Source organism: Cyrtonyx montezumae, unplaced genomic scaffold (assembly GCF_038088225.1).
Source record: "Cyrtonyx montezumae isolate F1298 unplaced genomic scaffold, pur_monq_1.0 scaffold_19, whole genome shotgun sequence".
Taxonomy (NCBI): domain Eukaryota; kingdom Metazoa; phylum Chordata; class Aves; order Galliformes; family Odontophoridae; genus Cyrtonyx; species Cyrtonyx montezumae.
This window is the reverse complement of record NW_027071925.1, coordinates 5,259,061-5,275,804: the sequence shown is the minus strand read 5'-3', so window position 1 is coordinate 5,275,804 and position 16,744 is coordinate 5,259,061. Positions and strand designations below refer to the sequence as shown.

The window sequence follows — 16,744 nt, the reverse complement described above, 5'->3', positions numbered from 1 at the left end:
CCCATGTGAAGACCAGCGAGCGGGGGCAAACCCGTGTTTCCCACAGCTTTCCCTACTGCTTACTGCTGGGGAAAGCCCCCCCTCCACCTCCCCTGGTTGCTCGGAGCCGCACAGAGCAAGGTGGGATCCCCCTGAGCACCCCAGCTCGGGGCAGGATGGAGCAGCCCCTCCTTGGAGCAAGAGGTGAAGCGCAGCCTGAGGGGCAGCAGCAGCAGGTGGGAGGCTCTGCCGTGCCAAAGCCAAGGAAAATTTCCACAGTAGCTCCTGCCACTATGGGACGAATTGCCAGCGATGTTTGGCACGGCTCTGAGAGCCGGAAGAGCTGCACTCACAGCTCCACACAGCACCACCTCAAAACCCCAATCCCAAGCCACGTGTGATGCCATGCACCTGAATACCAGCAGCCCCAGGCAACACCCCCAGCACAGCTCCTCTTTCCCACAAGAGCTCACCCTCCATCCTCTTGTAAACTGCTCACCAGCATCACCAGGTACCACACGATGGACATCCTGCAGGCAGCATCTGCTCTTGGTTGAAGGAAAAGCAGCAGAATACACCCATACAGCATTGCTTTCCTGCAGAGCTCCCAGTTGGGCAGCTGGGCTCACACCCACACTCATACTGGGAGCCCACCTGCTGAAAGATGCACCCCCCTCCAGGGGCCGGGAAGAATTCAGGTGTTATCACATCTCTCCTGCATTAGCACAGCTTGCAAAAACCGAAACCACTCATGCTGCCATCAGAAAGCAGTGCACGAAGTTACGTTTGGGGTTACTGTTAGGATACAATCCAGCATTTCTGTCTGGTGGGCCTTTACCAAAGAACTACGGAGGGGAAATGCACAGTGCTGATGCATCGGTGTGAAGCAGAGATGCAGCCACTGACCACGGCGACCCTACAGTGGGAAGGGACCAACCCACTGCGCTCCAGCCCCACGCATCCCCACTGCCCATCCCCAGCTGCGTGATGTGGGGCACAGCCCCCCACCCCTGTCGTTCCTCTCCCCCCCTCTCAGTGCCTGCAGCCCAGCACTGCCCCACACTTGGCTGCCATTTGCGTCGCCTTTGCTCCGGGGCTCCACCTTTTAATTGGCAGCTATTGTTTCCACGCGTCACTCCAGGCCTGGCCCCCAGCCAGCATTTCAATCGCGGCAAGAAATGGATGTATAATTTCATTCACCTCCAGGGCAGAAACAGAAAAGAAGGATTTTCATCTGTGTTCTCCTGCATCACCCTCCTGCCCTCCCCTACAGGTCCAATGTACATAATTATCTCGGCTGGCTACATCTAAGCAGGATTAAGTGCATTATGTGATATTATCTCGCAGCAATCTGATTACGAGGCCGCCTTTAAATGCATAATGTGTTTTTTTGTACCAACTTACACCGCACGCCAGAAATCAAACAAGAAAACACGGCTGCGAGACAACGCAACCTGTGGGCACTGCCAGGGCTGCCACGCTCCATGGGGCAGATCTGGAGCCCACACTGCATGGGATTGGCTTCGGAGCCCAACAGGGTTGAGGTGGACTCACCTGCAGCTCCCAGCCATTGCCCCCTCCCTTGTGCCTGGTCCTCAAGCAGTTCATTACAGCTCAGCTGAGGAGAAGGAGTCCCCAAGGGCTGCTTTATAGTTTTTTTTTTTTTCCCAAGGGATTTGTTGTTGGTTTTTAATGAGTCATAAATCATGAGCCAGGGTCAGGGGTTGGAGCCACGGCGAGCTGGGCTGCTGCGGTACACCCACTGAAACAAACCCGTGGGTGCCATGCACTGCAGATGCTTTCCCTTGGCTTTTGTATCTTTCTATTTCCACTCCCCGAGCTCGCTGCCTTCCTGGTTGAGAGGCAGGACCTTTGTCAAGCCGAGAACCATTAACCACTAAAAGAGAAACGCAGAAGAAAGGAGGGAGGAGAAAAAAAGGTACGGATTTACTGCCCTCAAATAAATCAGTGCAAACGCTCAATTTCCCATTTATTGAAACCAATCACAGTTAAAAGGTCAAATCCATTGGCAAACAGTAGTTTTGTATCATCCAGAGTGACATACAAATGAAGGACAAACAAAATCCAACCAAAATAACAACCCAAACAGAAGTGCATGGCTCTCCCTTAGCTCACCCAGCCCGTCCCACCATGCCCTCCTGCTTGGCCCTGCAGGTATGGCCAAGATGCTGCCAGGCCATCCAGTTACTCCTGCTGGAGGGCCTCATTAGTCTCATTTCTCCCTGAAAAACAGAGCAGCCCTGGAGTGTGGGCCTCCCCACGCCTTCCTTCTGCTCCCCACTTGAGCATGGGTCCAACCAATCCGTGGTTGTTGGACAGGGGATGCTCGTAAGGAAGAGGATGAAGAGGCAGATTAATGTGGTGCATGTCTCTTCAGGCTGGATAATTAATGCACAATGATGCTGCTCAGCAGGACGAGGGCTGGGCCTGGCTCAAGGTAACATGGTGCCGTGCTCAGAGGGGACTGCAGGGCAGAGGTGCCACCAGGGCCACCTCTGGGAGGTCACAGAGACCATCAGGGAGTGACAAACAACCCAACACAGCAGCTGGAGAATGGTAACTGCTCGGCAGAGCATGGGAACAGCCATGGGCCCAAGTGGAAATGCACTGTGCTGTACAACGATCACGGAGCAGCAGCATGGATGACCACACGTTGCCTTCTCTCAGAGACCATGCTAGAAAACACAGATATCAGACATTCTCTCTTATTTCTTTCCTCCTAAAGAAACCCTCTGTGTATTGGATGAGCCACGATGCACTGGAACAAAGCCCTGCTTTGGAGAGAAGCTTAGGAAAACACAATGTTTTCCTCATGCAGAGTTACCAAGAAAACTCAGTTTTTTTTGCTTGGATTATTTGCATCCACCAAAACAACCAACCAACACCATGACGACCCAGCACAGCATGCCCCAGCAGACCTGCTGCCCCCAGGGCCCCCACGTGTCATCCCAGTCCTAACACCTCCACTGCCTTTCAAAGCCAGGAGTGGAAACTGAGACTCTTAAGGAGTTTACTGTGTTCAAACACTTTGGTCCTTAACCACAGACCGGCTTAAGCATGCGACAGTCGATTTCTAATCTTCTACAAGGATGAACAAAACCAAGAGAGACCAGAATCAGAGAAACCAACCCAGAACTGCAGGAAAATCTGCAGCATGGCCAATGTGTCTCGCAATAAACTTCCTGGAACAAAAAAATCTGGTGGCAAAAGGAAACCAGGACCTGCAGGGAACCACCCGTATTTGTGCTTTGAAAACCATCAACTTGATGTTGTGAGGAGGAGAGATATAAAATTATAGGAAATTAACACCAACCAGATCAAAAAAATATATACAAAAGAAGTCTGAAGCGTAACACATGTCCAGTTCCAAATGCCACCATGGGAATTGCTGTGAAGTCTTCTCCTGGGGAGCAGTGAGCTGCCTACCCAAGGCCAACATCCAGGGACATCATCACCACGAATCCAAGTATCGAGGTCCAGGAAGCCAGCTTCCCATTGCCACTGCGGGGAGAAAGGGGAGGGTGTGAGTTCTGCCAACCCACCCCACCGTGCTGCCATGGCTCCACTGCTCAAACCCCTCCAGGGACGGTGACTCCACCACTTCCCTGGGCAGCCAGTGCCAGTGCCTGACCGTTCTCTTTCTGAGAAGAAACATCTCCTAATATTTCAACTGACTTTAGGGCCAGGCAGGGGTCTCACCTGGTCTGTGCCTCGGGGATGATATCATCCATGACCACATACACCATGGCTCCGGCAGCAAAGCTCAAGGCGTAGGGGAGGAGCGGCTCTGCCACCACCACGGCGAAGGCTCCCAGCACGCCAGCCAGGGGCTCCACCATGCCACTCAGCTGCCCATACCTGTGGGACAACGGGACTGAAAGTCACCAGGCATCCCCTGAGTCCCCAGGGCTGGGGTTGGGGGGACACAGCTCACCCCTCACGCACAGCAAGCACCGAGCAGCAAAGGAAATATGCCCAAACCATGTGGATTTGTCCAGGAAGGAAATTAAGACACGATCCGATGCCTTCCCCCTGTGAGATCTGGGAATCCAGGAATAGGTAAGAGAGGAAACACTTCCAACCAGTGTAGCACAGTCTCAAAAAGGACATCTGCTCACATACAGCCTCCCCACTCTTTTCCCCAGTTCTCTTTCCTTCTGGGACTGTTTTAATGTGGCCATGGGAACTCATTCCTCAGCAGTCCCGGTGCAGTCCCAGCACTCACTGCAATGGAGATGGGTGGGAGGATAAGAAAACAAAGCTTAGGAGGGAGCAGCCTGCGAGCCCCCCCGCCCTCCCATCCATCACCCGAGCGCAGCACACGTGCACGGGCAGGAACGCGGCCCTGCGCCTGCAGAGTTCATGCCCTTGGCTTTTTCACCTCAGGGAAAAGGAAAAAAACAAAGTGGGTTTGAAATGCAGCCCAGAGTGAAGTGAGAGAATTAAAAGAAAAATGGAAAACAAAGTAAAAATCCCTTTTTTTCCATGCAGGATCTGGGAGCTAACCACAGGCACTGAGTTACGCTGGGCTCGGGGCTGAGCCCCGCTCTGAGCTCGGGGCACTGGGGCAGCACCCACTGCAGAGGGCTGGAAAGCAGCCCCAGGCTCACCCGTGGGCAGTGCTGGCTGCAGGAGCTGCTGGGCTACAGCACAGCTCCAGCAAAACTCTGCGGGCTGAGCATTCTGTGGAGACCGTGGCACGTGGCCCTTGGCCAACACAGAAGTCCACCCTGAAAGCAGCTCAATAGAATCACAAAGGTTGGAAATGACCTCCAAGATCACCAAGTCTCACCCCAACCCATCCCCAGCGTGCTTGTTAAACCATGTCCTTCAGTGCCATCTCTCCATGGTTCTGAACAGCCCCAGGGACAGTGACCACACCACTGCCCTGGGCAGGAGACGCAAATGGGTGCAGGGCAGCAAGGCTGAGCCACCCACCCAGCAGTGCTGAGAGCCAGGGGTCCCTGCTCCAGCACAGCTTTGCTTACCAGAATGCTTTCCACGTGGAGAATCCTGCACCACGCAAAGGCAGGCTGACAGCAAGGCCTTCAGGGAAGTTCTGAATGCCAATCCCAATCGCTAAGTTCCTACAAACAGAAAAGAACGTGTAGATATCTGTATTGGGTGGAAAGGACATGGTGGGAGTGAGAAAAAGGGGAGAGGAGAGGAGAGAGGAGAGAGGAGAGAGGAGAGAGGAGAGAATGGTTTGTCCATTGGTGAAGTAATGCAGAAGACAGACTGCTGTGAGGACCATTTCTTCAGGCACAAAAGATAAAAGGCCTGATAAAGGGGGTTATAACAGGAAGGCACAGTAAACTTGAGCTGCTCCAATTAAAGCCCTATATCCCCAGTGGCACAAAACAAGGTTCTTTTAGAGCTTAAAGCTCAAGGACAGGCAGGAGAGGTTTGGAAGGATGTTCAAGGGCAGAGAACCGGGTGAGGTTTCTCCTCTTTCCATCTCCCCTCCAATACTCAGCCCCAGCTGCGTGCTGGCAGCCAGCACAGCATCCATCCCCAGAGCACCCCACACTCGCTGAGCCAGGACCTTCTCCAACCCAACTGCTCATGGAAACAGCTGACAGTCAAGAAACAATGATTTGCATTTGTGGGGTTTGTCTGATCTCATCTGCGTGGGAGATGGGAGAGGGGCTGCACCCTGAGCCCCTCCACCAGGCACCTCATTAAGCAGAGGCTGCCCCCATTACCAGCACTGCAGTGTGCACACGTATGCACAGCCCGAGGATTACTGGGACTCCCAGCTCTGCAGGCAGAGTCAGGGGTTCCTTGGCCAGCAGCTGAAAGCTCCCTTTAAACACTTGTTTCCTATTAGTAAAAGAAGACTGGTGAGAAAAATCTCTCCGGGTTGTTTAAACTTCAACCATGGTTTACAGAAGAGGGGAGGGGAAGGGGGGGAAAGGCTGTGGGTTTCCCTAACCAGGACAGGCTATTACAATCAAAAACATTATTCAAGGGAAAGAGAGAGAGAACGGAGGGGGAAAAACATCCCTTTTAGAAAACACTGGAGCTGCTGTCTGTGTGCTGGGTTTTTTTCCCCTCCTTCCCTCGCCTTCGCACAAAGCAGCTATTACTAGCCCCAACCACAACAAATTAATGGGGTGGGAGAGGGAAGTGTGAATGGAGGGGTCTGTACGGGAAGCAGTGGTGCGCTCCCCCCTCGCTGACCCCTCACCACGGGGCTGCCCATGCACAGAGGCAGCCCCGAGAGGCACGGGGAAAGGGATTTAAGGCAGGGAAGGACCTGGCAGGAGGAACCTGGGCGGGTGGGCTGGCCCCTGCCCTTCCCCTGCCCTCTGCCCCTAAAGCAAACCCCTTCAGGGCTCTCCTAGGGGGGAGGCAGCAGCAGTGTGCCCCCCACTCCTGGTCAGGTTTCACGTTAGGGTTTTCCCAAGGACATAGGTGCAGGTATCACACTGGCACGAGGCTCAAGCACACAGCAGAGCTCCAGTACCCCGGGATGTGTCATAGGGAAAGGGTCTCAGCTGCAGGATGGCATTGTCCCTTTGCCACCTCATGGCCTCAGGTCCCTCTGAAGGGCTCTCACTTGCTGAAACCATGCTCTATCACCCACATTGGCCACTCATTCTTTCAGTGTTTCCTATCACACAGCTCTGCCTTGGATTTTGGGGCTCAGCATCTCAGCAGGACTAGAATGACTCCTGGGTAACACAGAGGCTGGGAGCACTCCAACCTCCCTATCCTCTCTGCCTCAGGTCCTTGCATGTGGGAGATGCTCAGGTGCTCAGGCAGAGAAGAATGAGCTCTGATGCCCAAATTAGGAACAAAACAGTCCCAGGAGATGTTCCTCCTCCCTTGGCTGCTGACTTGTGCACACCTCACACCTCGGTGTTGAGCTGATGGCACCATGGTCGGTCAGAAAGCAACCAAATCACATAAAGCTGCATTGTGCACCAGGAAAACAAAGGCTTCCTTATGACGGAAATAGGTGGGGATTCTTGGAAGGCTTCCCCCTGCTGCAAAGAAACACATTGTAAAACACATGCACAAAGACAGCGTGGAGCAGGCTGACCCAAGCGCTGTGGGACGCAGAGATGGGGTAGAACAGAAACACAGCATAACCCAAGCTGGGAGGGACACAGAATGATCATCGAGTCCAACTCCTACAGGATGGTTTGGCCAAGGGGGCAGTGGCAAAACATTCAGAGACATTGAGATTTACAGCAGTGAAGGTGAGGAAAAACTGTGCAGAGTGTTAGAAGCAAACCCTGTGCTGTCCAGTGGTCACTCACGTCCATCTAAAAGACAGTAGGATAAGCTTCAGGTCAACCCAATTTACAAACAGGCACTGATACATACAAAGAGGAAATGTTTCCTTTCCCAGCCTCAGCTTCCCCATCAGTAAAACAGGCACAGCACAGTGCTGTGCTCCAGCACCTCCACCTGGAGACACCACGGAGGGGTCCGCATCCTGCTGGGGTGATCACCCCTGCAGCATTCCAAGGGAGAAGAGGTGAAGCTGTGGCTGAGCCCCGGTGGGCAGCACCCCAGGAGTGCTCCCCAGCTCGCTGCCAACCACCGCAGCACCATGCTGGGAGACTCCAAGTTCACTTTCAGAAAAAAGTTGGCATCTCTGCATATTTGCAAGGTCAAGGCACAGAAAGCCTTCTATAAGCCTAAACCCTTGTTTTCAAGGGCCTATTCTTTTACAAACTGATTATGAAAGCAGGCTACATATTCTTAACAAGCCCCTTTTCACTACGGCTTTCAATTCCCTCCAGTGTATAATGTGCATGTGTATTCTTGCATGGCAGGCCCTTACATACTGTTTTGATTGTTATCGTCTTGCCATGAAAGGGCCGATTGTTTTGGGTTCCCAAGATTACATCATGGCTTCCCACTCCGGCTGCCTGGCGAGGTGTTTGATCAGGGCTCGCAGGTGGGAAGGAGCCCTGCGGTGAGCACGGGGCCCTGAGCGTTTCCCCATACCTGCCCTACCTGTTCAGTGCAGCTGCCCCAGCACGCCAAGCTCTGGGCTGCACTGACGGTGCCTCTCACGCGAGGTTGGGCTGCGGAGCACGGCACAGGGACAGGCTGGGAGTTGTGGGGGACAGAAAGGCAAAGTAAAGCAAGCCCCTTGTTTTCAGAGAATCACAGGGGTTGGAAAGGACCTCTGGAGGTCATTGAGTCCAAGTCAAGCTGATTGGGAAGCCAACAGCCAGGCTCCCACACAACCTCTGCAAAGAGCAAGGGCTTTCCAAGTGGCATCAACAATGCTGGAAGGAAGCAAAATGCACAAAGGAAGGAAATAACACGGGGCACCAACCAGTGGAAGAGATGCAGAGCTCAGGGCCGCGCAGACGAACACCTCAAGCCAAGACCACAAAGGCACAAGCCTAAAGATGGCCAATGCCCAGCTGCAGGGGTTTCAGCAGCCCACGTGCATCCTGAGCAGCAGTGGCACGGCCCTTGCCCCGCTGCTCCGTGCCTCTCTCTCTACTTTCTGCCACCTCCCCAGATCCGCCCTCCCCGCTGCGCGTAGCGTGCCGTGCGGTCTGCGTCCCATCTGCTCGCCTGGCCCCCTGCCAGCCTCAAACATACACAGCCCCGGGTCCACACGCAGTAAACATTTACAATTTTAGGAAATTTTACCCTTAATTTATCCCAAAGGAACATGAGCGAAGTTGAACGTCATAAAACCTGCTCTCTCCTCAGCCCGCAGCGAGCAGGACGTGAACTTCAGCTGGAGAGGACAAAATCCATATTTTTATCCGCCCTATTATTTCTGGAACTGTTTGATTTTCTTTGCCAGCCTCCTGCGTGGGGTAAAAGTGCACATCTCCCCCGGCCCACAGGGCACACACCTCTGTTCTCTCCTTTGCCACATCCTCACTGCAGCTGGGAGTGCCCAGGGATGCTCAAGATGCGCTTTTTGTGCACTGGGTGCTCAGAGCAAATATACACACACACAAAAGGCACCACATGCCGACCTCCAAGTGAACAATCTGTTCTCAAAGACATTCTTCTCTAAAATCTCCCTCCAGGATTGAAGGAAAAGTGTGAAAAAGGGAATTCAGCCCCAAGGAAGGGCAGAGGGAGGCTGGGGGCAGGCAGCCCTATGGCAGCAGCAGGGGATGCTCTCTCTCATGGTTTGGATATTTTGCTTCATTCTACGACCACAGTGCAGAATGAAATCTTTGCAGAGAAGACCCAGAGCAAACAACAGCAGCGGCACTCCGCCTGCACCCGTGAGATGCACAACCCCAAAACTGCAGAGGTGCACAAGGATGACCTCACTGAGCACGATGCCCTGAGAACAGCACTGAGCCCATTTCTTCTTTTTACCACATCCCGATTTACATTTTCACGTATTCCTATAGGCACACCCATAAATAAAGTGATTTTAATAACGTGGCTGCATTGATTGTGGGTAGGGCTCGAGCTGGAGGCAGATACAGAACCTTATAAAGGTTATTAAAAAAGCTTTTAGAAATTGAACACACAGAGAAGCTGGGTGGTCTCGAAGCAGGGCGGGGATCGCAGCCCACCTATAAACCCCAATACAAGCTGCCCATTAACATTTATAGCCTCACCCAAAGCACCAACCTTCTCCCTTTGTACAACCTACACCACAAGCATATTTCACGTAGAAAACTACTTCACAGAAGAGTGATAGGACAAGAAGTGATGGCCTGAAGCTGCACCAGGGAAGTTTTATGTTGGATAGAGGAGAAACTTCTCCTTGGTAAGAGCGGATGGGCACTGGCACAGCTGCCCCAGGACTGGTGGGGACACCATCCCTGGAGGTGCTCCAGAACAGTGGGAACGTGGCACTGAGGGACGTGGTTATGGGCATGGTGGGATGGGTTGGGCTGGGGGGATCTTGGAGGTCTCCTCCAGCCTTAAGAACTCTGTGATTCCACAGACAGATGCACACGTGTGCTGCTACTTCCCCTGTTGTCTCTTGGCCAACTGAAATGACATCCCCAAAGAGCTGATGGATGGGAGGTCCGCGGGGTGATGGACCCAAGGGTGGTGGGGCTGTGTGTGATTGCCATATGCTGCACACTGCCAAGGACCAGTGCCAGTAGGTAAGAGTAGAATGAAAAGCACAGAAATGGTCCCTCCCTTCCCTGTTCTGTAACATCGCTGCTAAAATGCGCCTGGAGAGAGTGTGAAAAAGCACCGGAGCGGCGCCTTTATGCAGCCCCAGACCTGGAACTAAACAATTTACTAACAGATGTAGCTATAAAAAGCCCCATTATCACATCTTGTACGGTAACAATGTCTTCATTCAAACCGCTTCCCCTCCTCGGAAGGTTTATTTTCAGGCCACTCTGCTACAGAGAGGCACGGGCTGCGGTGTGGAGCCAGCCCCTCGCTCAAAGTGAGCCTTGTTTGGCCTTATCTTGATAAGATAAATAGGGATAATGGCTTTTTCTTTCTCTGCTCTTTTCTTCGCCCTCTTTCTTTTCTTCTAATGGGAACTGCAGCGCAGATCAAAGCTGGAGACCTGCACGGGATGGGACAGGAAACCATTTCCCCATGTCCTGTCATAACAGACCATGTTCCAGATGTCTCTGCTCCCCGCTGCACCTCTCCTCATCACAGACCCAGCAGCAAGGCACAGGAAGACCTCACATTTACCCTCCTGGCATTGCAGAGAGCTGGAAAGCAGAAGGATGCGCTCAGTGCAAGCTGCCCTGGGCCATCTGCACCTGCATGGCAGGACATCCACTCCTCCATCCACACACCACTATGCTCAGTGCCTTCCCAGCACTGCTCCAGGCAGAAAGCAGAAGCCCTGAGATGTTAATTAATGAGCTGTGATGAGAAATGCAGCACCCAAGGAGCCAAAACCCACCCGCACTTGCTTGAGGGACACAAAACCAGGCATTCAGAGCACGGGGAAAACATTGAGCACCCAGAAGGGAGAAGCTCCCAGCTCAATAACCATCACTGAATAATAAACACATACCTCCAGGACAGTTAATTAAAAGGTGCTTAATAAGCATCTTGCAGCAGTTTTGTTTTGTAACCAGAGGCTGCACTGCAGGAAGGAGCAGTGGCTGAGGAACGCGCAGAGCTCGGGGCACGGAATTCCCCTCCAGCCCCACCTGGCAGCGGGAGGAGGTGTTTCCATGCGGTGTTCCCATGCACATCCCCAGATCTGATAAAGGAGAGAGGATTCAGCCCCCACATCTCGATCCCACCCGAGCTGTGTTGGCTCCTCTGTGATCTATTCATAGCAAAGAGACAGAGCTGGTGTGTGCAAATGGGAGAGACGAGCCCAGCGCGTCTTCTGCTGCCTCAGACCACAATGATTCCCATTCATTGCAAGAAAACACAGCGTAAAAGTTCTGCCTGGTTTCAATCTCCGTGCATTAATCAAGCCTCAGCCTATTTCTTTTTCTTTTCCAGCAGCGTGGGAGGCACAGGCTGTCCCATGAAATAATATTTTCCGAGCCATCGTCAAAGTCCGCCCGTCAGCCCGAAGCCTCTGTCTGTCCCAGCAGAGCTGGACAGGAAACAATCTGTGGGCACAACGGGCCCACACTGGGCCAGCACTCCCTGCACAGGGCCATGAATGGGGGCCATTGTGCTGCAGTGAGGAGCCCTCCCCAGCACCAGTGGGGAAACAGATCTGTCTGCATCGCTGCCACACACACACACACAGACACAGCTGAACAGCACGGGGCAGGTGTCCTATCGGGACCTGCTGTCTGCACCATGCACTGTGTAGTATTGCACATCATTTTTCTGACTTTTAGGCCTTTACATATGCTTTCTGCAATGAAATTTCTGCATTTCGCTTTGTACCAGGGCTCCCAGTGTCCCCCATGTCCCTCAGTGTCCCCAATACCCCCAATGTCTCCAATGTTCCCAATGTTGTTATTGCCCCTCAATGTCCCCAGTGTCCTCACAGAGGCCCCAATGTCTCCATGGAGTCCACAATTCCCCCAATGACCCCATAGAGACCCCACTGTCCCTACTGTCCCCCAGTGTCCCCACAGAGACCTCATTGTCCCCAATGCCCCCTTGGAGATCCTAATGTACCCGATGTCTCCTTGCCTTCTGTTGCATTTGAAAGAGCAGCTCCTGCTCCATGATTTGACAGGGGGACTCCCAGCTTGGGCAGAGCTTCCCTGAGAGCCATGCAAAGCCACCAAGCAAGCCCATCACTGCTAAGAGCAGGAGATAGGAGCAGGGATGTTACCACCTAGTGCCAGCAGGAACAGGGATGGGGACAGGGATGAGGATGGCTCTTTGTTGGTCCCCAACCTGGGATCTCCTCACTCCGCTGTGCAGCAGCCAGCAGGAACAGGAGCTTCCCACCTCTGCAACAGGGGCAGATTTAAAAAGCAGAAGTGTGCACTGCGTGTTTTTAGGGAAGAGAAGTGCAGGAAAATCCCACCCATGTGCAGATCAAGCCCAACGTGCTGACACTTCTCTCCCTTGACCAGGTAGCAGCCAGGCATCACTGCCCTCGGCTGGATGAAGGACAGAGCACCACCGCACGCAGCACTGTCTCAATCTGAAATGAAACAGTCCCTCTGTCACATTCACACCTTTCTGCTGACCACTGGAAAACTGCCATGGTGAACTTCTCTCCTTTTTAAAAAAATAAAGAAAGAAATTATTTTCTGGCACCAACTATCCCTTGTGACTGGACTTAGCCCTGGGCTGTGACAAAAGCTGTGACAAAGGCTGCTTTCTTACCATGTTTATGCACTGTCAGAAGTGCCCAGGCAGTCCTGTCCCCAGCATTTCCTAGTGGCTCCAGGCTTGGTTTTCCATCCTTATTAATAATCTTTCAGCGTGTTTTTAAAATTCTGCACAGAGTGACAATAGAATCCAACAGGGCTGCAAGATGAATCACCCAGAGGTTACACCCACGTCATCCATGAAACACAGTGATGGGGAGAGAGAGCTGCCATGCACTCATGGGATGAGGGGACGGGGATGGGGGATGTGGGGATGGGCAGCAGGATGAGAGGACAGGGAAAGGGATACGGGGATAGGGATGAAAGATGTAGGGACAGGGAGCGGGATGAGGGGACAGGGATGTGGTGCATTTTGGGTGGGCAGCATCTTCTTGGGCTCTCCTCCCTGCCTCTGCTGCAAGCAAAACCCCCGTGGGATGGGGGGACTGAGAGTCCCCCAGGGTCCATAGACTAAAGAAAAAACTGACAGCCATTTCTGTGGGGCTTTTTGTCCTCCAAAAGTCACACCGGGCAGCTCCAGCCCCACGTGGCTCCTTTTAGATCAGCCACGCAAAATGGGGAGGTTTGGTCAAACTACATCTTTTTCCTCCTCCCTGCATGCCATCATCAGGGCACAGCCATCCTGCACCCAGCACCATGCTGGGCAGCTCCATGGGACCCAGCTACCCCACAGCAAGCAGAGGGATGCAACACAGAGGGACTCAAGCCCTCCCTGCAGTGCAGCACAACGAGCACAAAATCTTGGACGTGAGGACTGGGTGAGCGATCCCTGCCCAACAACAGAAGGAAAAGAACAGCTCGGCTGCTGAGATCTCTGCAGTTTGTGAGCGGTGACACCGTCTGCTCGGGCCGGGCAGCAGGAGCGGGATGCGCACGCCCGGGGGCAGCAGAGGAGCGCGGAGATGCGCACCGGGAACTGCGGGGCCGGAGAAGGGCGATGGGGAGCGGTACCCAGGGGACCCCACTGCACCGACCCGAGCCCGACAGCAGCCAGCACGGCCCGGCCTCCTCCTGCCGCCCTCTGCAGGGCAGCTGGGGCTTTCCCGGCTTTCATAATTCCCTCTCCGCCAACACCCATTTCTGATAGGTAAAGCTGGAAACAGCCCTTGGGGATGGAGTGTCGGAGCCTTCAGAAGCACTGTCACACAGTTGGGTTTGGGCAGCTCACATCACGGTGGGAACGCGCTCAGTCACAGCCAGGGGGACAAGCAGCAGCAGAATGGAGGGGGTAAACTGAGTCATGCAGCTGATCCACTGAAATGCTATTCTAAAATCATGGAGACGGGGGAGACCATGGCTGTCACATCCTTGAAGCACTGGGGTTGACCCGGAGCAATTTTCACTTCAGATGTGTCAAAAGATTTAACTCTATTTCATCACGTTAGCTCAAACCCCACATAACTCTGCTGCTACTTTCCAAGCCTGAGTGACACAAAGGACTCCTGCAAAGCTTCCCTGTGAGAGCAGTCCCCATCTTCTCTCCACAAAAGGTCCCAGCAGCAGCAGCAGCAGCAATCTCCCAATACTCCATGCAAACTGCATCCCTTCCCTGTGCCCAGCACAGCCATGCTTTGCTGCAGCCCTGTAGTGCAGATGGGAGCTGCCCGTCCTCCCCAGAGATGCTGCGTGGGGAGGACTTGGCAACAGCACAGCATTTCACTCCTGGATATCCCCAACCATTTTCACGGAGCAGGAGCCACACGGAGCACTTTTTGTTCTGCCCGCAGATGACAATGATAGACAGATTGATGGCAACGAAGTCATTTTGTCTCCTTCTGCAGCTGACAACATTTGCATTGGTATTTCCCTGGTGCAGACTCCACCTTTTATCTAACATGATTAATGCCATTGTAAATACAGTGAAAGAAGCAGCTGCTTCTGGTTTCTCAGCTTTTACTGAGCAGCTGACAAAAAAAACACACATCCTTTTGTAAGAGAATCCCTGGAGCCTATGCAGGCTTTGTGAAGGGCCTTTTATTGCAAAAGGTTGGAAAAAAGCAGTTTATAGCTGCTTTATCATGCTGTGCTCACCACAAATCTGGATCGTATCCATTGCAACCCAAGCGCCGAGGGCAGAGCGGTGAGCACGAGCCCTCAGTGAGGTCCCTATCTGCAGGGGAGGGGACGTGGATGTCACAAAAGCTGTGTGCCATGGGCATCACACAGGCTGTGCTCATAGCAGGGCTGGGCATACAGCCTGGGGGCTGCATGCAGCTCCCACCCAGCGCTGGAGCCCCACGAGCCACTGGCAGTACTGGGGTGGCTGAGATGCAGAATGCCTTCTTCCACCACCCGGAGGGGCTGGGAAGGGCACAGCACACACAGTGTTCCCTCCACAGCACCTTTGTTATAAGTGGCTCTGGTAATCAAAAGGTAAAATTCAGGTGTATGATTCAAACAGTGACATAAAAAGCGTTTGGTTAGAGCACACTGAGCACCGTAGGTGCACCTCTGCTGCTCCTCTGCAAAGCCATTGGCAGCCCCCAGTGCTGGGGGCAGTGATGATGTCCCTGAGTCATTGCCTGCAAGATCTGAGCCACCACTGTCCCATCCCACCACGGTGCCAGGCTCAGCGCAGCTCCTGCAGCCCCACTTTGCAGCACTGGGACAGAACCATTTCAGGAATCATCATCACTGACAGAAGCTTTCTTTCCCCATGACAAACACACCACTCAACAGAAGTGGGATTTCTTCCTGCTCCCTCTGCCCACCTGTGTGCTTTGCTGCATGCTCAGCCTGGGACAGGGGACAAACTGCAGCAAGGAGAGGTGCCCCAAACCCCGTGCCCACAGCAGCGCCGCGCTCTGCCTTACCTGGCACTCTGGAAGGTGGCAGACACTGATTTTCCAATAGCCCCGAATCCAACTCCCACTGCCAGCCCCTCTGCAATGGGAAGGAAAGAGAATTAAGGTCAGACCCTTCAGCACCCCCAAGGAAGCAGGGCTGTGGGTCAGGGCGTTGCCTTCCTCTTTTTAACCCAAGTTCTGTGCAATTGGTTGGGGTCGAGGTGCCACAGAGCAGCACTGGGATCAAAGGTGCTGTGTGGTGAGGACCCTGCCCCGAGCCCAACACACCACATCCAAGCACAGGGACACTTCTACACCTGTATGCATACACAGCAAGGGAAAAGCAGCTTCAGTGCTGCCACAAGAAGGGCCAAAGCACCAAATCCTGTTTAAAAAGGCCTGCATGCAGAACTGCAGCTCTGAACGAAGCGTCAAACCACTGCTACATTTTCCTTTGCTCCAAATCCCACCTTCTGTTTTTTGCAGCTTTTCTGGTACCACTCCCCTCCAAGCACGGCGGGGGGAAACCATCCAAAGCACAGCAGCAGTGCTGGTTTGCAGCCCAATGGCAGCACGCATTCTGCAGCCTTTGAGGAGGCAGTTCCCCACCCAGGCTGTGTGACAGCCACACAGGGATGCAGAGGACCACTCAGAGGGCATTCAAACAGATGGAAGGTGTCACACAGCGTGTGCCTACACACACGAGGATGAGGTCTCGGAGGAACAGAACCGTGTGTGTTTGTGGTCCCTTGGATTTCCAGTTGCCTTGGAAACACACCATAAGAAGCAGCACTGATTTACTACCAGCACGGCGTCCCTTGTTCCAGGCTGAGCGTGTGTAAGTTGAAACATGACACAAAAAACCCCTTGATCTGAGTTTTGGTTTAGGGTGGAGGCAGGGAAAATGACACCGGGAATCAGACCTGCACACAAGGTGAGGAAACTCTTCATCAATCCTAAAATAAAAGTGCAAGGCAGTAGTGCAAGCACTGGTGCAAAGCCCCAGTGAAAAGCCTCCATATGAAGCACTGGTGCAAAGCACTCCTGCAAAACCCACGTGCCAAGCCCCTGGGCAAAGCACTGGTGCAAAACTCTCATGCAAAGTTCCCATGCAAAGCCCTAATGCTGCCCAAGAGCACCACGGGGAGAGGGGAAAAAGCTCTGTCAATGTACTCATCGTGATGCTGAGTGTGATGCACAAAGACTTCTGGCTCTCCTCCTCGGGAAGATTCCTTTTTAAGCATAACTTAGCTAGAG

General features: G+C 53.3%; 1 protein-coding gene across 1 annotated transcript in view; it reads right to left on the bottom strand.

Annotated features, from left to right (window-relative positions):
- Positions 1–2,155: 2,155 nt before the first annotated feature.
- SLC39A11 (solute carrier family 39 member 11) overlaps positions 2,156–16,744 on the bottom strand; it is a 57,128-nt gene continuing 42,539 nt past the window's right edge. The window contains exons 7-10 of the mRNA XM_065735381.1: positions 15,515–15,584; positions 4,989–5,087; positions 3,700–3,858; positions 2,156–3,501 (exon numbers count right to left, since the gene is read on the bottom strand). Of these exons, the coding sequence (XP_065591453.1) occupies positions 3,423–3,501; positions 3,700–3,858; positions 4,989–5,087; positions 15,515–15,584 (407 nt within the window). The 3' untranslated portion in view covers positions 2,156–3,422. The remainder of the gene's footprint in view (positions 3,502–3,699; positions 3,859–4,988; positions 5,088–15,514; positions 15,585–16,744) is intronic.